General features: G+C 69.4%; 3 protein-coding genes across 5 annotated transcripts; 2 read left to right on the top strand and 1 right to left on the bottom strand.

Annotated features, from left to right (window-relative positions):
- The first annotated feature begins 1,498 nt into the window (after nucleotides 1–1,498).
- Nucleotides 1,499–8,288, top strand: WDR54 (WD repeat domain 54). Its single transcript, XM_068189126.1, has 10 exons — nucleotides 1,499–1,634; nucleotides 2,774–2,981; nucleotides 4,371–4,433; nucleotides 4,518–4,584; nucleotides 5,433–5,489; nucleotides 5,560–5,687; nucleotides 6,484–6,584; nucleotides 6,665–6,827; nucleotides 7,587–7,661; nucleotides 7,807–8,288. The coding sequence occupies exons 1-10, from the start codon at nucleotides 1,615–1,617 to the stop codon at nucleotides 7,936–7,938; spliced, it is 1,014 nt and encodes a 337-aa protein (XP_068045227.1). The 5' UTR covers nucleotides 1,499–1,614; the 3' UTR covers nucleotides 7,939–8,288.
- Nucleotides 8,289–9,276: 988 nt separating this feature from the next.
- LOC137473260 (rho-related BTB domain-containing protein 2-like) lies at nucleotides 9,277–15,741 on the bottom strand. Of its 3 annotated transcripts, XM_068189122.1 has the most exons (9): nucleotides 15,464–15,741; nucleotides 15,072–15,175; nucleotides 13,522–13,707; nucleotides 12,324–13,129; nucleotides 11,277–11,395; nucleotides 10,866–11,016; nucleotides 10,573–10,661; nucleotides 10,366–10,471; nucleotides 9,279–10,288 (listed from the first exon to the last, which is right to left on the bottom strand). In XM_068189122.1, exons 1-9 carry the CDS (start codon nucleotides 15,653–15,655, stop codon nucleotides 10,119–10,121), a joined length of 1,923 nt encoding a protein of 640 aa, XP_068045223.1. In that variant the 5' UTR covers nucleotides 15,656–15,741; the 3' UTR covers nucleotides 9,279–10,118. The 3 variants fall into 3 exon arrangements, with proteins under 3 accessions (XP_068045224.1, XP_068045226.1, XP_068045223.1); XM_068189123.1 differs by lacking the exon at nucleotides 15,072–15,175 and having other exon boundaries at nucleotides 9,277–10,288; nucleotides 15,464–15,601; XM_068189125.1 differs by lacking the exons at nucleotides 15,072–15,175; nucleotides 15,464–15,741 and adding an exon at nucleotides 13,800–15,024 and having other exon boundaries at nucleotides 9,277–10,288; nucleotides 13,522–13,757.
- Nucleotides 15,742–17,614: 1,873 nt separating this feature from the next.
- On the top strand, nucleotides 17,615–23,680 carry LOC137473262 (drebrin-like). Its single transcript, XM_068189127.1, has 14 exons — nucleotides 17,615–17,764; nucleotides 19,051–19,103; nucleotides 19,186–19,298; nucleotides 19,375–19,449; nucleotides 19,903–20,037; nucleotides 20,180–20,257; nucleotides 20,735–20,886; nucleotides 21,070–21,124; nucleotides 21,526–21,600; nucleotides 21,713–21,821; nucleotides 21,893–22,071; nucleotides 22,134–22,931; nucleotides 23,323–23,368; nucleotides 23,450–23,680. The coding sequence occupies exons 1-14, from the start codon at nucleotides 17,679–17,681 to the stop codon at nucleotides 23,548–23,550; spliced, it is 2,055 nt and encodes a 684-aa protein (XP_068045228.1). The 5' UTR covers nucleotides 17,615–17,678; the 3' UTR covers nucleotides 23,551–23,680.
- The last annotated feature ends 558 nt before the right edge of the window (nucleotides 23,681–24,238 follow it).

The following is a 24,238-nucleotide window of genomic DNA, read 5'->3' as shown; positions in this document are numbered from 1 at the left end:
TCCGGGTCGCCCTCGGGGTCCGGGTCCCCGTCGTCCCGCACCAGGAACCGCCACTCGGCGACAAACAGGATGGCGTCCCGCGCCCGCGCCACCGTGAAGGGCACCCGCTGCGGACACAGCGCTGAGACCCCGCCCGCAACTCCCGGCCCCCCAAAACCTCCCCAGATCTTTGGGGGTGCGGTGGGAGGGGGGTCTCTCACCTGCCGAGCCGCGGCCGCCAGCGCGCACTCGGTCAGGACCCGCTCCAGGAGCTCGTCCAGGACGGGCCCGACGTGCACGGGCTCCCGGGGCAGGGACGCGGCATCGGGGGACGGGGTGGGCTGGGTCGGGCTCCGCCCGGGGGTTTTGGGGGACGCCTTCTTGGACTGCCGGGGCCGGGCTCGGCCGGGCGTTCGTGGCTTGTCCTGCTTCGATCTGGCGGCGGCCCCGGGGGGTTTCGCTTTCTGCGCGGGGCCAGAGACACCCAGAGCTCCCGCTGCCCCGGCGGGAGCAGCCCAGTGCGCCCCAGTATAGACCAGTACGGCACCACGCAGCCCAGCGTGGCCCCTCAGCTCATCCCAGTGCATCTCAGTACATCCCAGTATAGCCCAGTACCTCCCAGTAGATCCCAGTATGGCCCAGTGCATCCCAGTAGATCCCAGTATAGCCCAGCTCATCCCAGTACATCCCAGCAGGGCCTCCCAGCTCATCCCAGTATAGCCCAGTACATCCCAGCCCACCTCAGCATGGCCCCCCAGCCCATCCCAGTACATCTCAGTACATCCCGGCTCATCCCAGTACATCCCAGCTCATCCCAGCCCACCTCAGCATGGCCCCCCAGCCCATCCCAGTACATCCCAGTACATCCCGGCTCATCCCAGTACATCCCAGCTCATCCCAGCCCACCTCAGCATGGCCCCCCAGCCCATCCCAGTACATCCCAGTACATCCCGGCTCATCCCAGTACATCCCAGCTCATCCCAGCCCACCTCAGCATGGCCCCCCAGCCCATCCCAGTACATCCCAGTACATCCCGGCTCATCCCAGTACATCCCAGCTCATCCCAGCCCACCCCAGCAGGGCCTCCCAGCTCATCCCAGTACATCCCAGCCCACCCCAGCAAGGCCTCCCAGCTCATCCCAGTACATCCCAGCCCATCCCAGCTCATCCCAGCGCATCCCAGTACATCCCAGCCCATCCCAGCTCATCCCAGTACATCCCAGCTCATCCCAGCCCACCCCAGCAGGGCCTCCCAGCTCATCCCAGTACATCCCAGCCCATCCTAGCTCATCCCAGTACATCCCAGCCCATCCCAGTACATCCCAGCTCATCCCAGTACATCCCAGCTCATCCCAGCCCACCCCAGCAGGGCCTCCCAGCTGATCCCAGTATAGCCCAGTATATCCCAGTACACCCCAACTCCCCACATCCCCCAGCCAGCCCCCGCCCCCTTTGCCCCGCTTTGCCGCCTCCCAGTTCTCCCAGTTCTCCCAGTTCTCCCAGTTCTCCCAGTTCTCCCAGTTCTCCCAGTCCCACCTCGGCCATCCCCGCCCCTTTGGCGTCCCGGGCTCCACGGCAACGTGACGTAACCACTGCGCGACGCCAATTGACGTCATCACGCCGCGACGCGTCTCCATGGCGGCGGCGAGCACTGGGTGAGCGGGGAGGGGGAGAGAGGGAACCGGGGGGCACTGAGGGGGAACCGGGAACGGGCCTCGGGGAGGGCGGGACGGGCAGGGCGGGGGGCTCGGGGAGGGCCGGGGGTCCGGGGTGGGGTCCCTGGCAGAGGAGCTTGGGCCGGGGATTGTGGGGGGCGCTGGGAGGGGAGAGGGGTGGCTCTGCCCCCAGCCCCCTGGAGCTCCCCGGACCCCCCTGGATCTGCTCCCCGGGATCAGCCCCCTGGAGCTCCCCGGACCCCCCTGGATCTGCTCCCCGGGATCAGCCCCCTGGAGCTCCCCGGACCCCCCTGGATCTGCCCCCCGGGATCAGCCCCCTGGAGCTCCCCGGACCCCCCTGGATCTGCCCCCCGGGATCAGCCCCCTGGATCTGCTCCCCGGGATCAGCCCCCTGGAGCTCCCCGGACCCCCCTGGATCTGCCCCCCGGGATCAGCCCCCTGGATCTGCTCCCCGCTCCCCGGGATCAGCCCCCTGGATCTGCCCCCCGCTCCCCGGGATCAGCCCCCTGGATCTGCCCCCCGGATCTGCTCCCCGGGATCAGCCCCCTGGATCTGCTCCCCGGGATCAGCCCCCTGGAGCTCCCCGGACCCCCCTGGATCTGCCCCCCGCTCCCCGGGATCAGCCCCCTGGATCTGCTCCCCGGGATCAGCCCCCTGGATCTGCCCCCCGCTCCCCGGGATCAGCCCCCTGGATCTGCCCCCCGCTCCCCGGGATCAGCCCCCTGGATCTGCTCCCCGGGATCAGCCCCCTGGATCTGCCCCCCGCTCCCCGGGATTAGCTCCCTGGATCTGTCCCCCGCTCCCCGGGATCAGCCCCCTGGATCTGCCCCCCGCTCCCCGGGATCAGCTCCCTGGAGCTCCCCGGACCCCCCTGCATCTGCCCCCCACTCCCCGGGATCAGCCCCCTGGATCTGCTCCCCGGGATCAGCCCCCTGGAGCTCCCCGGACCCCCCTGGATCAGCCCCCCGCTCCCTGGACCGACCCCTCCCCGTGCGGATCCATCCCTGTCCCCCCTCGGACCCGCCCCCATTCCCCCCCGAATCTTCCCGCACCCCCGGGGTCCGCCCGCCCTGCGGAGCCAGCCCAGCCGCGGCTCGCTCTCGCTGTGCCCCGCTCAGGCCGTACCGGCGGGAGCGCGGCCTGGCCCTGCGGAGCAGCAGCTCGGCCCTGTACAACAACCTGGCCGTGCTGTGCCCCCCCGGCCGGCCCCCGGCCTTCGGCGCCGTGCACGGCAGCACCCTCAGCCTGCTGGGCAGCGAGGGGCCCCCCCGGCAGCTGCAGGCGCGGGGAGGGGGCTCTGCCCTCAGCACCCCGCTGCTCACGCAGGTGAGGGGTGGGCACAGCCTCCGTCCCTGCTGGCACCGGGCGGGGGGGGGTGGGACACGGCCCTGGCACCTCCCTGGCGCTGAAATGAGGCGGGGGGCTTCGGGATCCTGCAGGGCCCAGAGTGCGGGGAGGGCACAGGAGCCCCCTGAGGGGGTTTGGGGGGGGGTCCTTGAGGCCAGCAGGGATTGAGGTGTGGGAATATCGAACACACCTGGGGCAGGGCGCTGCCCCCCGGGAGAGGGGTCTGGGGGCTCTAGGAGGAGATTGGGGAGGGCTTTGGGGGGTCCACGAGGGGTTTGGGGACTCCTGTTCCAGGGCTAGGAGTTGGGGGGGCTCCAGGAGGAGATCTGGGGGCTCCAGGAGGGGTTTGGGGACTCCTGTTCCAGGGCTAGGAGTTGGGGGGGCTCCAGAAGGAGATTTGGGGGCTCCAGGAGGGGTTTGGGGGACTCTTGCTCCAGGAGGAGGGGTTTGGGGGGCTCCAGGAGGAGATTTGGGGGCTTCAGGGGGGGTTTGGGGGCTCCAGGAGGAGATCTGGGGGCTCCAGGAGGGGTTTGGGGACTCCTGTTCCAGGGCTAGGAGTTGGGGGTCTCCAGGAGGAGATCTGGGGGCTCCAGGAGGGGTTTGGGGGCTCCAGGAGGAGATCTGGGGGCTCCAGGAGGGGTTTGGGGACTCCTGTTCCAGGGCTAGGAGTTGGGGGGCTCCAGAAGGAGATTTGGGGGCTCCAGGAGGGGTTTGGGGACTCCTGTTCCAGGGGGAGGAGATTTGGGGGCTCCAGGAGGGGTTTGGGGGCTCCAGGAGGAGATCTGGGGGACTCTTGCTCCAGGAGGAAGGGTTTGGGGGGCTCCAGGAGAAGATTTGGGGGCTCCAGGAGGAGATTTGGGGACTCCAGGAGGGGTTTGGGGGCTCCTGTTCCAGGGGTAGGAGTTGGGGGGGCTCCAGGAGGAGATTTGGGGACTCCAGGAGGGGTTTGGGGGCTCCAGGAGGAGATCTGGGGGACTCTTGCTCCAGGAGGAGGGGTTTGGGGGGCTCCAGGAGAAGATTTGGGGGCTTGTGTTCCAGGAGGAGGATTTGGGGGGACTTCAGGAGGGGATTGGGAGGCTCCTGTTCCAAGAGGAGGGGTTTGGGGGCTCCAGGAGGGGTTTGAGAGGCTCCAGGATTGGTTTGGGGGCTCCAGGAGGAGATTTGGGGGTTCCTGATCCAGGAGGAGATTTGGGGGTTCCTGATCCAGGGCTAAGAGTTTGGGAGGCTCCACAGGGAGAGTTTGGGAGGCTTCAGGAAGGGATTTTGGGGGTTCTCCAGGGGAAGACCCAGAGGAGGTGGGGGTGGAGGGAGGCTTTGGGGGCGCGGGGACGGCGGGGTCCCGCAGTGTCCCCCGCTCTGTCCCCGCAGGCCGCGTGGTGCGAGCTCCCGCCGCGGGCGCTGCTGGTGCTCACATCCCAGCGTGGGGTCCAGGTGAGGCCTGGGGGGGACACGTGGGGGGTCCCGGGGGTCCCCCTGTCCCCCCGCAGAGTGCCCCAGCCTGTCCCCCCGTGGCAGATGTACGAGGCTGACGGCTCCACCATGGTGTTCTGGCACGCGCTGGACGTCCCGGAGCTCCCGGCAGGTGAGCCCCTCCGGGTCCCCCAGCGCTGCCCCCGCCACCCCTGCCCGTGTCCCCAAGTGCCACATGCACAGGGCTGGGAGATCCCCCCCAGGGGTGGGGACTGGAAATTCCAGCCCTGTCCAGGAAGGAATTTTGCCGTTATCCAAGCTAAACCTCCCGTGGCACCGCTTGGGGTTGTTCCCCCTCATCCTGTCCCTTGTTCCCTGGCTGTCCCCTCCTATCGTAGCAGGGGTCCCCGCTGGGTGATAATTAGCATTGATTTTATGATTGTAGGAGGTTGGTTAATTGTTTGATTGTATTACACTGTATTATAGACGGTGTGGTACAGTCTTTGAAAAATCTAAATGCTGTCACTGGTGCCTAATTAAGGAATCCCTTTTTGGTAAACAAATCTCCATAACGCATTCCACATGTGCGCAACAGGGGCAGCAAGTGAAGATATGTTAAGTGAAGATTTGTTAATTGATTTGTTCATCAATTCTTTGATAAGAATTATTTCTCATTCTTTTCTCTGAGGCTTCTCACAGCTTCCCAGGAAAATCCTGGGGAAGCTCTGTCTCTCTCTGTTCAGAGGATATGTGATTACCACACCCTCCTGTCAGGGAGCTGTGCAGAGCCACTCGTTCCCCATTTGTCCAACCCCTCTGTCAAACTTTGAAAATGTTCTACAAATCCATTTCCCACACCCCCTGATGCCCCTTTTCTCCAGGCTGAGCCCCTTCCCCAGCTCCTGGACACCAGCTCCTCAAAATACCTTCACGTGACAGACCCAAACCTGCGCCAGGGCTGGGGTGTGGCCTCCAGTTCCTGTCCCTGCCCAGGAGTGACACAAACCTGTTCCCTTCCAGCACATTCCGTGTTCGCCCGAGGCATCGCCGCGGCCGGCGGCCGCTTCATCTGCGTGGGTGAGCCCGGGGCGTGGGCAGGGTGCTGGCCCTGGGGTGGCCCGGCCCTGCTGACCCCCCGACCCCCCAGGGACGTCCTTTGGGGCCGTGCTGGTGTTTGACGTCCCCCCAAAAGGGACCAACGTGACGCTGAGCGAGGTCCTGGAGCAGCACCGGGATCCCATCACCGACATCGCGGCCGAGCAGGGCCAGGCCCCGGTATGGGGGGAGAGGGGGACCCTAAATCTCATCAGTCCCACTCCCTGCCATGGGCAGGGACGCCTTCCACTAGCCCAGGCGGCTCCAACCTGGCCTTGGACACTTCCAGGGATCCAGGGGCAGCCTCAGCTTCTCTGGGCAGCCTGTGCCAGGGCCTCACAGGGAAGGATTCCTTCCCAAAATCCCACCCAAATCTCCCCTTCTCCAGTGGGAAGCCATTCCCTCTGTCCTGTCACGCCATCCTTTGTCCCAAATTCCTCCCATCTCTCCTGGATCCTCCTTAGGCACTGGAAGCTCACAGGGCAGGTCCCTGCAGACTCACCAGCCAGTTTCCTCCCACTCAGCACTTTCCCTGATGAGTCACTGAACTTTCCTTGCTCTGGGATCCCCAAGGAATTCATCCCCCAGATCCCATTCCCGAGCTGCTGTGTCACCGTGGGGACACGGAGCTCTTGTGTCGCCTCCCACTGCCGCCTGTCCCCTCACACACCCCCTGGGCTTTGCTCCGAGGGTTCCCCGGGATGCACTGGGACATTCCCAGGGCCAGGAGGAGCTGGGAATCCTCACGGAGGGAGGGGTGCCCTGATTCTTCCTCGAAATCCACCCTGGCGTGGCAGCGTGGGCAGAGACGAGTTCCAACGGAGCCGCCCGCGGGCGCTCCCGGCCCCGCTCCGGCCGGGACCCGTCAGCACTTGAGGAGCTGTTCCAGCTTGTCCTGGTGCCCGTGGGACAGCGCCCAGTGCCATCCCAGAGCTGGGGACAGTGCCCGGTGCCCCTGAGCCATCTCTCCCCACAGGACGGGGCTGGGGACCTGGTGACAGCCGACGACTCCGGGACCCTCTGCCTCTGGAGCAGCGGGGAGGAGTTCACCCTGCTCGGGAAGATCCCGGGATCTGGGTGAGCCCCGGGGATCCCGCAGGGTGTTGGACACGAGGGAGGGACACCCCTGAGGTGGTGACACGTGGCTCTGTGTCCAGCTGCACCTGCTCCTCGGTGGCGCTGTGGAACGGGATCGTGGCTGCGGGCTATGGGAACGGGCAGATCCGGCTGTGGGAAGCGGGGTCGGGGCGGATCCGTGCCCAGGTGAGCGCCCACGCCCGCTGGATCTACGCGCTTGACCTGGCACCGCTCACCGGCAAGGTACGGAGGGGACAGGGGTCACACCCGGAGTCACACCTGGCATCGCACTCAGCATCCCACGCTGGCATCCTGCCCAGTATCCCACCCCGACATCCACCTGGTGTTCCAACCTGAAATCCCAACCTGGCATTCCATCATGACACGCTACCTGGCACTCCAACCTGAAACCCCAACCTGGCATCCCACCCCACATCCCACCTGGCACTCCAACCTGAAATCCCAACCTGGCATTCTGTCCTGACATCCTACCTGGCACTCCAGCCTGAAATCCCAACCTGCATCCCACCCCACATCCCATCTGGCATTCCAACCTGAAATCCCAACCTGGCATTCTGTCCTGACATCCTACCTGACACTCCAACCTGAAATCCCAACCTGCATCCCACCCCACATCCCATCTGGCATTCCAACCTGAAATCCCAACCTGCATCCCACCCCACATCCTACCTGGCACTCCAGCCTGAAATCCCAACCTGGCATTCTGTCCTGACATCCTACCTGGCACTCCAGCCTGAAATCCCAACCTGCATCCCACCCTGGCATCCCCACCCCAGTATCCCAGCTGGCACTCCAACCTGAAATCCCAACCTGAAATCTCAGCCTGGCATCCCACCTTGAATTCCAACCTGGCATCCCACCCCACATCCCACCTGGCATTCCAACCTGAAATCCCACCCCAGCATCCCACCCCAGTGTCCATCCTGCCAATGGCACTGCCACCTCCGTGGTGTCCCCACGGTCCCTCCTCTCCCCTCGCAGCTGCTGTCGGGTGCGGAGGATTCCTTTGTCCACGTCTGGAAGCTCAGCAGGAACCCGGACACCGATGACATCGAGGTGAGTCCCGGCTTGGGACACGGACACGGGACTTGGAGCCACGGCTGCTCCACGGGGACTGGGGACAAGGGACAGGGATGTGGCCCTTGGAGCTGTGGCTGCCGTGGAAATCCTGGAATTGCGTCTGGACCCGCTCCCCCCGCAGATGCAGCACTGCCACGCCGAGTGCGTGACAGACACGCAGGTTTGTGGCGCCCGCTTCTGCGACCCCGCTGGGGACACCTTCGCTGTCACCGGCTACGACCTGAGCGAGATCGTCTGCTACGGCCCCGCCTGAGCCGGGGCTGCCGGCAATATCGGCAGCACCGGGAATGCCGGCGCGCCCCGGCAGCGCGGCCGTGGCTGTGGGGTGAGCACAGACCCCCCTGCAGATCCTCCGGGAGCCTGGCCAGGATCCCCCCCTGCCCGAAGCCCTCCCGAGGGCTGGGAGCTGCTCCAGCTCCAGCATCCCCGAGGGGATCCTCCCGTGGCTGCCACCGGCTCCGGGATCCTCCCGTGGCTCCCACCCTTCCCGGAGGGTGGCGTGGCTGGGAACAGGCCCGGCTCAGACGGGAGGATCCCGGGAAACCTGTGCTACCTGCTGCTCCGGCCGGGAGAGCCCCGAGCCCAGCCCAGCGAGCCAGGGTGCAGCATCTGCCAGCCACGGCCACTGGGGAGGGAAAAAAAGGGGGGAGGGAGGCCAGGGGGACATGGGGGACCTGGGGGATCCTGCATCCCACCCCCCCACAGCATCCCAAATCCCCAAGGGACGCTGCAGTCCCGTGGCCACTGGCCAGATGTTTAAGGCCCCAGCTGTGCTCCGGGGCTGGAAACGGCAGCAGCAGCTGCAGCGGGACCCCAGGGACATCCCCAGGTCCCCTCCAGCCCCCCCCGACTGTCCCTGACCCCCCCTCCATGGGAGCCGAGGTGACCCCAGGCTCTGCTCCCAGGGCCTGCGAGGCTGGGAGGGGGGAATGGGGGGCCCAGCCCTGTAGCTGGGGGGGCTCAGCCTGGGGCAGGCCCCGAGGTGGGGGAACCCCCCCCCCACCCCACCATCTTGCCGTGGCGAGGAACTCCCCCACCCACAAGTGACGCCCCCACGCTGTATGTCCCACTCGTGTCCCCCCCAGTGTGTGGGTCAGGTCCCCCCACGTCTGTTCCCCACCCCCAATAAATACACCCCAGTGAAGCCCCCCCGCGTCACTCCTTCCTGGGGGGGCGGGGGGCTCGCCTGTTGGGGGGCACAGCAGGGTCGGGGGGGCCCAGCAGAGTCCGGCTCCGTTACAAAAAGCTTTATTAAAGGTTAAAACAGCCGCTGCTGAGGTGGGGGGGGCCCCGCTCCGGGCCGGGTGGGGCCGCTGTGCTCCTGGGATAAAAAAAGTTTAAAAACGGTTGTGCAGTTCAGCCCGGGGGCGGGGACGGTGTCCCCCCTCCCCCGCCTCACTGCGGGGTGGGGGGGACACATCCCGGGGACAGCGACAATGCCGCGCCCCCGGGACACGGACAATGATCCCCCCCCCCGGGACACAGCCCGGCGCCGGGGGCCCGTCCAAGGCACAGAGATGAGCCGGGGGCTCTCGCAGCCACACAAGCACCCAGGGACCCCCTCCCCGCGCCCACCCCCCACCCACCCCGCCCTGCTCACAGCTTGGCTCCCCCCCTCCCCGCCGTGGGGCGGGGGGAGGGAGAAAATACAGCACCAGAGAGCCCTACGGGGGTGGGGACCCCCCAGAAAAGAGAGGGGGAGCGGCAGAGCCCCCGCTCCCTGCGCACCCCCAGCCCCAAATACTGCTCGGTCAGAGGTAGCACCAGCGTTGGCCGCGGCGGGGGGGCCCTGCCGGGGGGAGGGGGCTCAGCACGGCCCCCCCCCCCCCGCCGGGGAAAGGCACGGTGGGACCGGGGGGCTGCGACCTGGCAGAGCCTGTAAACAGCCAGGGTGGGGGGTAAACAAGCCCTTGGAGGACCCCCACCCTGGCCAAGCCCCCTGGTTCAGTGGTTGGGGGGGGGGGTCCCAGGGCAGAGAGCCACAGCCCTGGGTGGGGGTTCCTGGGTCCACCCCCTCTGTTCAGTGTGGGATCCCTGGAGCCAAGAGTGGTGGTCCTGAGCCCGAGCCCCTCAGCCCAGCACAGGGACCCCCAGCCCAGCTGAGCCCCCCAGCCCTTTATAAAAACCCCAGGCCCAAGCCCCTCACTCCACACAGGGACCCCCAGCCCAGCTGAGCCCCCCAGTCAAGTGTGGGGTCCCAGGGCCTGAGCCTCCTGCTCAGCACAGGGACCCCCAGCCAAGCCCCCCACTCACCACAGGGACCCCCAGCCCAGCTGAGCCCCCCAACCCTGCACTTGGGTTCAGTGCAGGGATCCCGGGGGATCGGGATCTCGGTTCGGGATCCCTGGGCCGAACTCCCTGCTCAGCACAGGGGCTCCCAGCCCTCCCGAGCCCCCCAGCCCCACACGGGGGTCCCCTCCCCGAGCCCCCCGCTCAGGACACGGGGGGCGAGGGCCTCCAGAAGCACCACTTGCTGCGGGGGTGCTGCTTGCGCTGCAGCTGCTCCTCGCGCTCCCGCTCCTTCTTGGAGCGCAGGTACAGATCCTCCTCCTTCAGGTACCACACCGGGGGCCAGCGGTGCCGCTCGAAGTGCGCCTGGTTCTCTGCGGGGACATCGCCGGGCTCAGGGTACGGCGGGGGACCCCCTCCCCGTGCCCCCCGCCCCGCGCCCACGCCGTACCTGGGGACATGAACTTCATCTCACGGGGGAAGCGGCGGCACACGCGGTTGTAGTTGGTGCAGATGTAGTGCAGGCACCACGCGGCCAGTTGCCGGGCGTTGTGGAACTGGGGGGCAGGGGGATTTTGGGGGGGGGTCACCCCATCACCTAGGAGTCTCTGTGCACGCCCTCCGCGAGGATCTCCGTGCCCTCCAGCCCCCCCCATACCTGCGTCATCTCCAGGTAGATGATGACCTGCTCGTCGATCTCCACGCGCTGCATGAAGGCTCGGAGCAGCTCGTCCACGGCGTATTGCTCTGGGAGAGGGGGGAAACGGGGGCTCGGCGGGGGGGGTCACACACCGGGGACGTGCTCCCCCAGGGCCAGCTGGGCCCCCCCGCGCTTACATAAGGACAGCGAATGACACACGGGGACGATCGATCCGTCCCCGCGGCACCAGCAGGGTATTGGCAGGTGACGTCAGGGGCCACGGGGGGCTGTGGGGAGCGGGGGGGGCTCACCGGTGAGCGCCTGCAGCCGCGGCAGGCACAGCCGGTCCGTGAGGATGAGCAGCTCCATGGCGTCCAGGTCGGGCGTGGGGGTGAAGACCCCCGTGTAGAGGAAGTCGAGGACAGCGCGGAGGCAGGCGCAGTTGGTGCCGGGCAGGGACACCTGTGGGGTCGGGGGGTTTGGGGGGAGCTCAGAGCCACCCCCAAAGGGGGCTGGGGGAAAGGGGGACCGTCCTGGCAGTGCCTGAGCTGGCACAGCACCGGAATAGCCCCCACAAGCCAGCACAGCTCCCAGCTTTCTCCTCTGCAAGAGGCAAGTAGGACACACGTGTCCCTGCGCCAGGGGGTCTGAGCAGCCCCCTGACCCCAACCAAAGATGCCCACCCTGCCCCACAGAGCCACAGGTGCCCTCCTGGCCCTTACCTCGCTGGCGTAGCTCTCGCGGAAGCCCCCTCGGAACATGGCCCTCATCCAGTCACAGCCGGCGATGAGCAGCGGCTTGTGCGCCGGCACCGCCCCGTCATCCACGCGGAACACCACGTCTGGGGACAGGGGACAGCTCAGGGGGGTAAAGCCACCGCTCAGATACCCCTTGTCCTCCCCAGCCCAGGGGCAGCCACTCCTTGGACACAGCAGACCAGGGACAGCCACCCCTTGAGTACCACTGCCTTGGGGACAAGAATCCCTTGGACACCCCTTCCATGGGGACACCACTGCCCTGGGGACAAGAATCCCTTGGACACCCCTTCCATGGGGACACCTCTGCCCTGGGGACAAGAATCCCTTGGACACCCCTTCCATGGGGACACCACTGCCTTGGGGAAAGAATCCCTTGGACACCCCTTCCCTGGGGACACCTCTGCCTTGGGGACAAGAATCCCTTGGACGCCCCTTCCATGGGGACACCTCTGCCTTGGGGACAAGAATCCCTTGGACACCCCTTCCATGGGGACACCACTGCCTTGGGGACAAGAATCCCTTGGACAACCCTTCCATGGGGACACCACTGCCTTGGGGACAAGAATCCCTTGGACAACCCTTCCATGGGGACACCACTGCCTTGGGGACAAGAATCCCTTGGACAACCCTTCCCTGGGGACACCTCTGCCTTGGGGACAAGAATCCCTTGGACGCCCCTTCCATGGGGACACCACTGCCTTGGGGACAAGAATCCCTTGGACGCCCCTTCCATGGGGACACCTCTGCCTTGGGGACAAGAATCCCTTGGACAACCCTTCCATGGGGACACCTCTGCCTTGGCCACCACAGCCCAGACCTGCCACTCCACCCCAGCAGCACCTCCATGACCGACTGGGACAGGACCCCAGACTCCAAAACCCTCAGCGGTGGGAGAGGTTCAGATTGACCACTACCCTGTGACCACACCGGCACCACGAGAAGGGGACACCATCTGGAGGCGACAGTGGTGACCCTCCTGTCCCCACAGCCCCCCATCCCCGCCCCCTATACCTGCGAAGACGCCCTTGGCCAGGCACTCCTTGACGCGGTTGGCGCGGCGCACGTGGAAGGCCTTGGTGATCTCCTGGTTCATGAAGCTCTCCTGGTTGAGCTCGTTGGCCACCATCATGCGCAGGTCGAACACCTCCAGCAGCTCGGCCACGGCGCCCACCTGGCGCAGGTCGCCGTGGGGCCGCTCCAGCTGGCCCGTGTACAAATATTCCAGCACGGCGCGGAGCGGCTCCGGCCGCACGCCCCGGTCCATGGCCACCACCGCCATCCGCCGCTCCCTCCCCGCCACCGGGTCGGCCACCGGCTCCCAGCGCAGGCTCAGGAAGCCGCGGCCCCACGATGACAGGTCACGGGTCCCCCCGTCCCCTTCGCCGAGGGTCCCGAGTGGCGCCTCCAGCGTGAAGAGGTCGTAGAAGCGCGAGCAGGCGGTGGCCAGGTAGACGCGGTGGGCGAAGACGCGGTGGCCGCCCTGCAGCTGGAAGACGACGTCGGCGCAGAGCGGGGCTTGGAACAGCGCGGCCGGGCCGCCCCCAAGGCCGGGGGGGGCGTCGGGCACCTGGATGAGGGGCGGGGGGGGCTTGGGGGGCAGGAAGGGCGCCTGCAGCAGCGGGCGCTGCATCTTGCGCAGGTGGGACTTCCAGAACTGCAGGTGGCGGCGGGACACGAGCGCAGCGCGGATGGCGTTGTCGAACACGTCCTTGACCCCGAACTGGGCCACCACGCTGGTCTCGTAGTACGGCACCCCCAGCTCCTGGGCCACCTCGTGCCCCCGCTCCGGTGGCAGGATGTCCGAGGGCTTGATGGGCCTGGGGGGGCATGGACAGGGCAGGGGCCTGAGGAGGGTGTCCAGGGCAGCCCCTCCTCATTCCAAGAATGGAAAGTCTCATCGCCATGCCAGGGGGTGCTGGCAGCGTGGCCCCTCATTGTGGGGGTACCAGGGGGGCCTGGAGGGGAGGCCCCAACCCAGCAGCGCTGAGCAGGGCAGAGGTTCCACCCCACAAGTGCTGTCAGAAGACCCTGACCCACAGGGGGACCCCATCCTGTGGGGAAATGACACATCCTAACCTGGTGGTGGCAAAACTGGGGGGCCCCACAGCAGCACAGGGAAGGGTCCCCATTTCAGTGGGACTGGGGTGATGACACACTGAGGTGTCCCTGTCCCCGTGGGGCTGGGGGGGGTGACACTCTGGGGGCTCACTTGGCCAGCGGCCGGCGCGCGCGGTTGACGGCGTCCAGGTCGGCGTAGCGCAGGTCCAGCTGGCAGCCCACCAGCACGATGGGGGTGCGGGGGCAGAAGTGCTTGATCTCGGGGTACCACATGGTCTTCACGTGCCGCAGAGAGTTGGGGTTCGCCAGCGAGAAGCACAGCACCACCACGTCCGACCTGCGGGGAGGAGCGGCAGCGGGAGGGCAGCGCTGGCCCGGTGCCACCCGCTGCCGCTCGGCGTCCCCGAACTCGCCCTGCTCAGGCGGCACCGGGCTCCCAGCCCCAACCCAGGTCACTGTCCCCAGCCTGGGACCCCCCAGGAGGCTCAGGACCCCCTGAGAGCCCCACAGCCATGGGAATCCCACAGACGCCCGGCAGCCACACGACCCCCTGGGAACTCCATGGCCTCTGGGAGCCCCGTGACAGGGACAGGGGACGGGAGGGACCCGACGGGACCTGGCTTCGGGTCAGCCCCGCCGGCCACGCCACGGGCTGCCCCATTCGGGTCGGCATGGCGGTGGTCCCGGCCCCTGAGCACCCATGGGGGGGTCCCACGGGGGGTGCTTGGGTGGGTGCCAGCCCCCAGCACCAGGGCCCGACCACGCCTGCCGTCCCCAGTTCCGCCCCCGCGCCCGCCGTGGGGCGGCCACTGCCACCCCAGCCCTGGCTCCGGGGCTATAGGGTGCCAGGGACATGCGGGGGGTGCCAGGGGACATGGTGCGAGGGGACACGGAGTGGGTGCCAGTACCCCCAGGTCCCCGGAGCAGCCGCGTGGCCCCGGGCCCGGGTTGTTTTTAGTCCGTGCCGGGACGGGACGTGACCGGGAGGCGCCGCTGGAGCCGGGCCCGTGTCCCAGACCAAGATAGCCGCCACCGGCCCCCCCGGGGCCCCCGGCCAGCCCCGGGGCCACCGCGAGCCATGGGGACAGGGCCTCCCCAGCCGTCCCAGTCCCGGGGAGCTCCCCACCCGCGGAGCCCCGCCGTGCCGCGGGGAGATTAGCGGTGCCGCGGGGCTGGCGCGGGGCGGCGGCGATAAGAGCCCGGACGTGCCAGCGGCCACGGGGACACGCTGTTTACAACCGGGGGGCCACGGGAGTTCTGGGGGGCCTCTCCTGCGGCCAGCCCAGCGCCCCCCGGAATGATTCCTGCACCGCAAGAGCCCCCCGGGAGCTGCCCCCCACCCACAGCTCCGGAGGGGCCGTGAGCAGCCGGTCTGTGCTCGGGGCGGGGGCTTCTGGGGGTTCAGTGCTGGGGCCACGGTGCCCCCAAAGCTGTCCCCGGAGGGGGGTGGGGGCAGTCCCGCCCCTCCCCGAGGGTTTGGGGTGCCAGGGCTGCTCCCTGGGCGCTGGCAGGAGCCCAAGGGGCTCCTTAGGCTCTGTGCATCCCGGGATGGGCAGGGCTTGCGCTCGGGGTGCTGGGGGTGGGGGCTGGGCTGCCGGTGACAGGAGCTGGGGTGGCGGTGGGGGTCTCGGGGGTGCCGGTGGCGGGGGTCAGGGTGGTGGTGGTAGGGGGTGGGGCTCCGGTGGCGGGTCGCGGTCCCACCTGCCATAAGCGAAGCGCCGGTCTTTGTGGTGGTCCCCAAAGGTGTCCCAGAGGCGCAGGGAGACGCTGACCTCGTCCACCACATCCCGGGAGCGCTCCAGCACCTGTCGGCACCGGGAACGGCACCGGGAACGGCGCCGTCACCGACTGCCCTGCCCGGAGCCACCAGGACCACCCCGGTGTGCCCCCGCTACCCCCTCCCGGCTCCCTCCTCGGTGTCCCTTGCGGTACCGGCTGCTCCCAGGTGCTCGGTACCCCCTGTTGTTCCCCCCCTCGCCCCGGTGCCCCTCAGTGCCCGGCGATGCCCAGTGCCCGGCGTCCCCCGGTAACGCCCCTCCCGCTGTTCCCCCGCTCGGTGTCCGGCCGTGCCCGGCGGTGTCCCCGGCCCTCACCTCCTGGCAGACGCGGTACTGGTCGATGGCCCACACGGTGGGCACGTGTGTGGCCAGCAGCCGGTACTGGCTCAGCGTGGCGTTGCAGGCGCGGGCGCAGATCAGCCGCGTCTTGCCCACGGCGTTGTCGCCCACCACGACGCACTTGATGGTTTCGACGTTGGGGCGCTCGTAGTCCACGTCGGGGTCCATGGGGGCGCGGGGGGCCCCGGGCAGCGGAGCGGCCCCGCTCAGCGCCCCCCCCCCCCCCCGCCCGGCCCCGGCCCGTTACCGACCCCCGCCCCGCCCGCCCCGCCCCGCCCCGCCCCGCCCGGCAGCCAATCAGCGCGCGCCGCCGCGGCACGCCCCGCCCCGCCCCGCCCCGCCCCGCCAATCCCGCGCGGCACCGCCCGCGCGGCCACGCCCCCCCCCCGCGGCCCCGCCCCGCGCGCGGACAAAGGAGCGCCGCCAGGGGGCGCCGCGCCGCCACGTGACGGCTCAGCCCCCCTCAGGGCCACGCCCACCCCCGCGGGCCGGCCACGCCCACGGGGCGGGGCCACGGGACACGCCCCGGTGAGAGGCCACGCCCACGCGGGGGGCGCGGGGGGGGCGGGGTCGCGACAGCGGCGACAGCGGCGACAGCCGGGACACCAGGGGCACCTGTGACAGCAGCGACAGCAGTGGCAGCCGTGGCACCACGGACACCAGTGACAGCAGTGGCACCCACCAGTGAAACCGGTGACAGCAGCAACCCCAGCGGAACCGGTAAAACCAGTGACACCGGTAACACCAGCACTCCCGGCTTCACCAGCAAAAGCACTGACGCCACTGGCAGCAGTGACAGCAGTGACAGCAGCGACAGCAGCGACAGCAGTGACAGCAGTGACAGCAGTGACAGCAGCGGTACCCGCAAAACCAGTAAAACCAGTGGCATCAGTAAGAGTGACACCGGTAAAAAGTAACACCGGTGACACCGTCAACACCAGGGACACCAGTAATGCCGCTGACGCCGGTGACACCGGTGACCCCAGGACAGGGGGTGGCAGGGCTCGCCACACACTGGGCTGGGCCCGTCGCTGGGCCCAAGATCCCATTTTCCAGCATTTTTTTCGCCCCTGGGGATTTGGGATTTTCCAGCCGCGGTGCCCAAATAAGGGAACGATGGGAGAGGCTGTGGGACAGGCGCCGTGTGGGGACGGGCCGGGCCAGACACTGGGCTGGGAATGTCCCCGAGACCCCCCTGCCACCACCTTCACGGTCGAGGGGGAGCCGGTGACTGGCCCAGCCCCCAAAATCCCGTTTCCCGGTGTAAAAAGGGAATGGGGGGAGAGGCTCCATGGACGGGGGAAAGGACAGGGGGGACAGTCTGGGAACCCTCATCCAGCTGTGGGATCCTGGCACCGCAGCCACATTCCAGTGCTGGCCCCAGGCACACGTCCCAGCGTGGGCCCCTGGGACCTGCCCCACATGCTGGTGTGACATCCGTGTCCTGGTGTGGGATCCTGGGGCCTCCACACACATTCCAGAGTGCGATCCTGGAACCTGCATCCATGTCCTGAAATGGGAATCTGGCACAGCACCCCCATCCCGGTACAGCACCCCCATCCCGGCACAGCACCCTCATCCCGGTACAGCACCCTCATCCCGGTACAGCACCCTCATCCTGGTACAGGAATCCTCATCCTGGTACAGGGATCCTCATCCTGGTACAGGACCCCCATCCTGGTACAGGGATCCTCATCCGGGTACAGCACCCTCATCCCAGTACAGCACCCTCATCCTGGTACAGCACCCTCATCCTGGTACAGGGATCCTGTCCCAGTACGGGACCCCCATCCCAGTACAGGGATCCTCATCCCAGTACAGGGATCCTCATCCCAGTACAAGGATCCTCATCCCGGTACAGGACCCTCATCCCAGTACAGGGATCCTCATCCCAATACAGGGATCCTCATCCCGGTACAGGACCCCCATCCCGGTACGAGACTCCCATCCCGGTACAGGATCCTCATCCCGGTACGGGACCCTGTCCCAGTGCGGGACCCAGGCCCGGGACCCGCTCCCCGCGCCCCCAGCGCCGCCCGTCCCGTGCCGGTGCCTCCCGGCCGCTCCCGCCCCCGCCCCGCCCGGTGCCGCCCGTGGGCGGTGGAAAGTGCCGGGGGGGTGGCGGGGGAGGGAGGGGCGGGCGCAGGGCGGCGGCGGCGGCCCCGGGATCGGGATCGGCCCCGGGATCGGGATGGCGGGGCCGGGGCTGGAGCGGTACCGGCTGGCGCTGCTGGCGGCGCGGGAGGACGTGGGGAACCCCCGGGCTGGGACCGACTGGTGAGAATGGGAGGGCGGGGGACACCGGGAGAGGGAACGGGAGCCGGGAATGGAGCCCGGGAACGGGGACGGAAGGGAGGACCGGGAACAGGGCACCGGGAATGAGGAGCCGGCACAGGGTACCGGGAACGGAGGCGGGAACGGAAGAGGGGACCGAGACTGGCAATGAGCACTGGGACAGGCACCGGACACAGGACCGGGAACGGGAGCAGGAACAGGCACCGGCACGGGCCAGGGCGTCGGGGGCGGCCCGAGAGGCACCGTTACCGGCCCCGGGAAGGGGTTCCGGGGCGCACCGGGGTCTCGGCCGGGGGGTGCCGGTCCGCGGGGGGGGGTCCCAGGACTGAGCTCTACGCGCCGCCGCGCTGGGAACCGGGAGTCCCAGCCGGTCTCGCCCCGTCCCGCCCGGTCCCTCCCGGTGCCGCCGGGCTGGGAGCGGCGCCGCCGCCCGGGGCCGGGGCAGGACGAGCCCGGGGGGAGCTGCGGGAGCGGGGAGCACCCCGGGGTGCGGAAAGGGAGATTCTGCCCGGCTGCACCGGGGGGCGCGGATCCCGGGACGGTCCCGGTCTGGGCTGGCCCCAGTTCGGTGCCGGTGCCGCGGGGCCGGAGCCGGTGTCCCCCAAAACTCCCATCCCGGGGTGAGGGGCGACAGCACCGGGGCTAATCGGCCTCACAACCCCCCGGCGTCACGGGACCGCCCGTCACCGCGGCCACCGGCCGCCCGGGCATTGCTCTCTGCCCCCGGAGCGCGGCTGGACCCGCTCCAGCGCCGGCTCCTCCCGGGCGCCCGCCCGGCCGCGTGCCGGGCTCTGTCCCGCCATGTGGCGCCGCAGCCTGTCGCGACATGCCGTGACATGCGTGACGTGCCCCGCCGCGCCGCGCTCCACGCGTGCTGCCGGAGCCGTGCCCAGCCGCGTCCCGCGTGCGCCCCGAACCGGAGCCACGCGGGAACAAAGAGGGGCAGAGCCGCTGGAAATGCCCGGCGGGGGGGCGGGAGGGTCCCGCCGGGATGGGGCCCCCTGAGCCCTCCCAGGGCCGGGCGGGGGGTCCCGGCACCGCCGCACGGGGGGGGTCGCTGGGGGGGCCGTGCCGCTCCGGCGCTTCCCACATTCCCATTGTCCCGGGGGCGGATGCCGCCGGCGGCACTTCCATGAATTCATCCCACGCTGGTGGCACGGGGGAGCCCGGGGGGTGCCCGAGCCTGGCAGGTCCCCCACTTTGTGTGACACCCGCTCTGACCCCCCCACCTTGACCCCCCACCCTCTCCCCTTTTCTCCCCCCCCCAGGGCCGTCTTTGGCTATGAGAAGCACCACGACCTCAAGCTCCTGGATTCCGGAGGTACCGGGAGCGGCGCTGCTGGGGAGTATTGGGAGGGTCCCCCGAGTTTCCCCGTACCCCCTCTGACCCCCGCTCCTTACAGCCGGGGGGCCGGATGAGCTCGCTGGAAAATTCTCTGTGGGCAGCGTCATGTACGGGCTGTGCCGGGTCCCCGATCCTGGCTCCGGCAGCCCCAGGATCGTCCTTATCAGCTGGGTGAGTGCGGGGGCGCAGCTCGGGGGGACCCCGGGCGGGACCCCCCCCCCGGGCTGAGCAATGGCTGCGGTGCCAGGTGGGGGAAAAGGTGCCGGAATCGCAGCGGGCGGCGTGTGCCGGGCACCTGCCGGCCATCCGGAGCTTCTTCAGGGTGAGTGGGGGGCACGGAGCCCTCGGGGGGTGCTGGGGGGGTGTATCGGGGTCCCCGCCCCCCCACGTTCCCCATTCCTGCCCCGCCTGTCCCCTCCATCCCGCCGCCCCGACCTTTGCCTGTGCCCGGGCGCATTCCTGGCGCTGCTGACTCAGCCGCCGCTTTCCCAGGGCTCCCAGTCTTGGCCGCCGTGCCGGAGCTGTGGTTGGGATCCCTGCCCCCCCCAGTCCCGTCCTGAGGGTGGGGGGGGGTCCTGCCGCCCCCATCCCCCGGAACAGCTTCCGGTGATCTGTCTGGGTCCGGGATCTGGATCCGGCCCCACATCTGGATCCAGTCCCACATCTGACGCGTCCGTGGGAATTGTGCCGAGATTCCCCGGGGAGTGTGGATCCATGCGGGGGGCGGGCCGTGGGAGGGGTGACACTGTCCCATCCTGTCCCGTGCCGGTGGCAGGAGGCCACGGCCGTGATCAGCGCCCGCCGCCCCGAGGAGGTGACGGCGGAGGGGCTGCGCCGAGTGCTGGCCCAGCTGGAGCCCCCCGCCCCTCGCCCTCCCAGGAGGACCCCCCAGGACCCCCCGGAGCTGGTGGTGAGTGGGGGTCTCGCTGGGCCGATGGCCCTGCGGGAATGGGGCGGGCACCTGGGGGGCGGTGGGTGCTTGCTCGCCCTTCCCGGGGGTCTCTGGGCAGGGGGTGTTGGGGGTCCCACCCTGACCCCCCTGTGCTCCCCAGGGAACCAACTACCGCAAGACCAACCCGGCACTGGAGCTGCAGCGCACCCAGCGCGATTCCTTCTGGGAGCAGGCTGAGGTGAGGGGTCGGGGGGCTGGGGGGTCCCCCGGTATCCTGGGGATGGGGTCACGGCTGCTGCCTCGGGGCAGAGCCCAGGGGTCCCAGTGCCGAGCTTGGTGGGGGTCCCAGTCCCGGTGTGGGGTGCAGTGGGGTCCCGGTCCCAGCGGTGCCGACGCTGCAGGGGTCCCACTGCCCATGGGGTGGGGGGGTTTCCGTCCCAATGCCGAGCCCCGGGGGGTTCTGGTGCCAGTGCCGGTGCCAGTGCCAGTGAGGTCGGTGGGGTCCCGGTCCCGGTCCTGGTGCCGAGGCTGGGAAAGCCCCAGTGTGAAATGTGGCGGGCTCCCAGTCCCGGTGCCGGTTCCCTGTGCCGGCGCCAATGGCAGCGGGATCCTCGTGGGATCCTAGCGCCGCTCCTGGTGCCGGGGCGGGTGGGATCCCGGTCCAGCTGCCGGTGCCGATTCGCGGTGCCGATCCCCGATCCCGGTGCGTGCGCAGCGCGAGGAGCAGCAGCGGAAGGAGCAGGAGCGGCAGCGGGAGCGGGAGCAGCGGCGGCGCTGGGAGCGGGAGCGCATGGAGGAGGAGCGGCTGCAGGCGGCCGAGCGGGAGCGGCGGCTGCAGGAGCGGGAGCGGCTCATCGAGGAGCGGCGGTGAGGGGCAGCGCTGGGCTCCATCCCTGTCCCAGCCCCGTGTCGCCATCCCTGTCCCAGCCCCGTGTCCCCGTCCCCATATCCCACTGGTGTTTCCCATCTGCGTCCCATCCTGGCCCATGTCCCATTCCCGTGTCCCACCCCTGTAACCCCTCCGTGACGCCCCAACTCCGGTCCCCGCAGGCAGGAGCAGGCGCGGCTGGACGCGGAGGAGCGGAGGAAGGAGCAGGAGCGATGGGTGAGGGGAAGGGGGCTGGAATGGGGGGGTCTCGGGGGGATCGAGGGGCTCTGTCCTGGGAGATCCATCCCAGCAGGATCCAGGGCGTTCGTCCCGGGGACTCTGGGGAGTGCCATCCCAGGGGGTTTCAGGGGGTCCATCCCGGAGGATTCAGGGAGTTCTAGGTGTGTGTCCTGGAGGATCTGAAGGGGTTCATCCCAGGGGATCCGGGGTGTCCATCCTGCGGGATCGAGCGGGTCCCTCGCAAGGAATACAGGAGATCTGTTGCAGGGGGATCCGGGGCGGGGGTCTGACCTGGGCAGGTGTAAGGGCTCTATCCCAGGGCATCCAGGGCTCCGTCCCGAGGGATCCAGGCTCCGTCCTGAGGGATCCGTGATTCCCATCGCTGCCGTGTCCCGCAGGAGCAGCAGCAGCGGGAGCAGGAGGCGGCCGAGCGGGAGCGCGGCGGTCGCACCGGGGTCAGCGGCACGGCGGCCGTGAGTGCCGGGACCGGGTCCCTCCCTGCCCCCGGGTCACAGGGGCCACTGGCCCTGCCGTGGTGCCCCCCGGCGCGCTGTGCCACACCCCGCTGACCCCCCGGTCCCGCAGGAAGCCGCCATCCTGGTCTCCCAGCGCACCCAGAACCCCCGGGAATTCTTCCGGCAGCGGGAGCGCTCGGGGTCCACGTCCACATCCCCCCTGCCCGGCAGCGCCCCCGGTAGGTGCCAGGGAAGGGCTGGGGGGCACGGGGGGCTCTGGGGGTCCCTGCTGACCCCTCGCCCCCGCCAGGTGCCCGCCGGCCCTTCCTGCGGTACCAGCGCAGCCTGACGGAATCCGCCTTCATCTTCCGCCGGCCGGAGCCCCCCCAGACCCCCCCGCCCGGCGCCTCCAGGGGGCACCGCCCCCCAGCCCCCGCCGGCCGCCGCCGCCTCTGCCCCCCGGCCCCGCGGGGACAGGGACACCCCAGTGTGCCACCACCGGGACCCCCGCCAGCCCCGTGGGGAGGGGCACCCCTCCCTCTGCCACTCAGGGGACGCCCCCCAGCCCAGCCCGAGCAGGGTCCCCCCATGCCAGCAGTCCTGTGGGGACGGGGACCCCCCAGTGTGCCACCAGCGGCACCCCCGTCAGCCCTGTGGGGTCAGGGACCCCACAATGGGGCACCCCGGGGACCCCCTCCAGCCCAGCCCGAGCAGGGTCCCCCCATGCCAGCAGTCCTGTGGGGACGGGGACCCCGCAGTGTGCCACCACCGGGACTCTCCACAGCCCCTTGGGGACAGGGACCTCTCCCTCTGCCACCCCTGGGAGCCCCCCCAGCCCTGCGGTGACGGCCACCCCCCAGTGTGCCACCCCTGGCACCCCCTCCAGCCCCATGGGAACGGGGACCCCTCCCTCCGCCACCCTGGAGACCCCCAGTTTTGCCACCACCAGGTCAGGGTCCCCCCCTGCCATGTCTGGGCTCCCTCCCAGTCCCCCCCGGATGGGGGTCCCCCCTGTCCCCTCTGGGCCGGGGTCTTCTGAAAGCACTTATGGGGTAGAGCCCCTCCCTCCTTCCAGCACTCCCAGCCCCCCCCGGGATCAGGAGGGGCCCCACCCGGACACTCCCCCCCTCCCCAGCCCCCCAGCATGGGAATCTCTGGGGCCACTGCTTGAGGATGCCCCCAGCCCGCGGGAGGGGTCCCCAGTACCCCCGGCCGGGCCCCCCCTGCACAGCCCCAGCCCCCCGCGCCCGGTGCAGGACCCCCAGGATTTGGGGCGCAATGGAATCGGGGGGCACGAATGGGGGGGGGGCTGGGAGGCCCCCTGGGAGCCGGGACCCCCCCTCGGGCAGGTACGGGAGAGGCTGGGGGCGATGTGGGGCTGGGGGAAATGTGGGGGGCCGGGATGAGGTTTTGGGGTATTGTGGGGCGGGGGGCGATGTGGGGCTGGGGGAAATGTGGGGGGCCGGGATGGGGTTTTGGGGCATTGTGGGGCTGGGGGAAATGTGGGGGGCCGGGATGGGGTTCTGGGGTATTGTGGGGCTGGGGGACATGGGGGCCGGGGGGCCGCAGGGTTTGGGGTGGGGGACGCTCTGGCTGGGGGCGGGAGGGGAACACAGGACCCTGGGGGCTGTTCTGGGTCAGGAGAGCGATTGGGGTGGGGGTCAGGATGGGAAGTGGGGTGGGGTCCCCTGGCGAGTGGGGGGGTGCAGAGACCCCTCAGGTCCCTCCCACTTTCTGCAGGGGGACGAGCCCAGCGAGAACCTCGTCCTGCACAAAGCCACGCCAGGTACCCCAAACCCCCCCCGTAAACCCCCCAAATTCCCCAACGCCCCCCAACCCCCCCATCTCACCCCTACTCTCCCCCCAGGCTTCGCGCTGCTGCTGGCCCGGGACGCCCCCCACCCACCGCTTTTGGGGGGGACCAGCCCCCCCACCGAGGACGAGGACCTCTCCCCCCATGCGGTGTAGTGGGGGTGGGGGGCACCCCAGCACCTCCTTTTGGGGGGGGGTTACCCCCTATGGCACCACAGCACCCAGGATGGACACCCCCTCCCCCTCACCCCCAGCACAGCCTCCACCCCCCACTTGCACCCCAAAAGAGCGGCTTGGGGAGGGGCAGCACCCCAAGACCACCCCCCCACCCCCACTGGTGGCAGCACAAGATGGGAGGGCACGGACCCCCCCCCCCCAACCCGGGCACAGGGACCCCCACACCCCCCCCTCCCCAAAATCACACACAGCAGCTGTTAAATAAACTTTAATGCAAATTATTAGTGATATTATTAATGGTGGGGGGGGAGCGCCGGGGGGGTGGTGCCCCCCCCCGGGTTAGAGGTGAGGGAAAGCAGAGCTGGGGGGGGCTCTGTGTGCCCCCCGGGTTAGACCCTGAGCGCCCACCCTGCGGTGGGGGGGGGGAAGGAAACCACCCCCCCCACCCTTTTTGGAGTTTAGCCCTGAGCCCCCCCAGCATGGGGAGGGCAGAAATTCCAGTTTCTCCCCAAAAACAGAAGCGGGGACCCCCCAGCCCCCCTAAACCCCCTGGGGGGGCGGGGGTCCATCCCCCCCACCCCCCCCCAAGGGCTGGGGGTCAGACCCTGGACTGGAGGGCTCTGGGGGGGTCGCGCTGGGGGGGCCCTGGGCTGCTGCTGCCGCTGCT

Source organism: Anomalospiza imberbis, chromosome 4, assembly GCF_031753505.1.
Source record: "Anomalospiza imberbis isolate Cuckoo-Finch-1a 21T00152 chromosome 4, ASM3175350v1, whole genome shotgun sequence".
Lineage (NCBI taxonomy): Eukaryota > Metazoa > Chordata > Aves > Passeriformes > Viduidae > Anomalospiza > Anomalospiza imberbis.
Note: the sequence above shows the minus strand (reverse complement) of the source record. Positions and strands in the feature narration are given on the sequence as shown.

Bases quoted from the DNA above. Each gene is read 5' to 3' on its own strand.
- WDR54 (XM_068189126.1), top strand. From the start codon at position 1,615: ATGGCGGCGGCGAGCACTGG. The intron at 5,490-5,559 runs GTGAGCCCGGGG...CCGACCCCCCAG, and splicing joins CGGCCGCTTCATCTGCGTGG to GGACGTCCTTTGGGGCCGTG. The intron at 6,585-6,664 runs GTGAGCCCCGGG...CTCTGTGTCCAG, and splicing joins GGGAAGATCCCGGGATCTGG to CTGCACCTGCTCCTCGGTGG.
- LOC137473260 (XM_068189122.1), bottom strand. From the start codon at position 15,655: ATGGACCCCGACGTGGACTACGAGCGCCCCAACGTCGAAACCATCAAG. The intron at 13,130-13,521 runs GTGAGCCCCCAG...ATGCCCCCCCAG, and splicing joins GCGCGCCGGCCGCTGGCCAA to GCCCATCAAGCCCTCGGACA. The intron at 10,472-10,572 runs GTATGGGGGGGG...CCTGCCCCCCAG, and splicing joins TCTACCTGGAGATGACGCAG to TTCCACAACGCCCGGCAACT.
- LOC137473262 (XM_068189127.1), top strand. From the start codon at position 17,679: ATGGCGGGGCCGGGGCTGGAGCGGTACCGGCTGGCGCTGCTGGCGGCG. The intron at 20,038-20,179 runs GTGAGTGGGGGT...TGTGCTCCCCAG, and splicing joins AGGACCCCCCGGAGCTGGTG to GGAACCAACTACCGCAAGAC. The intron at 20,887-21,069 runs GTGAGGGGCAGC...CGGTCCCCGCAG, and splicing joins CGGCTCATCGAGGAGCGGCG to GCAGGAGCAGGCGCGGCTGG.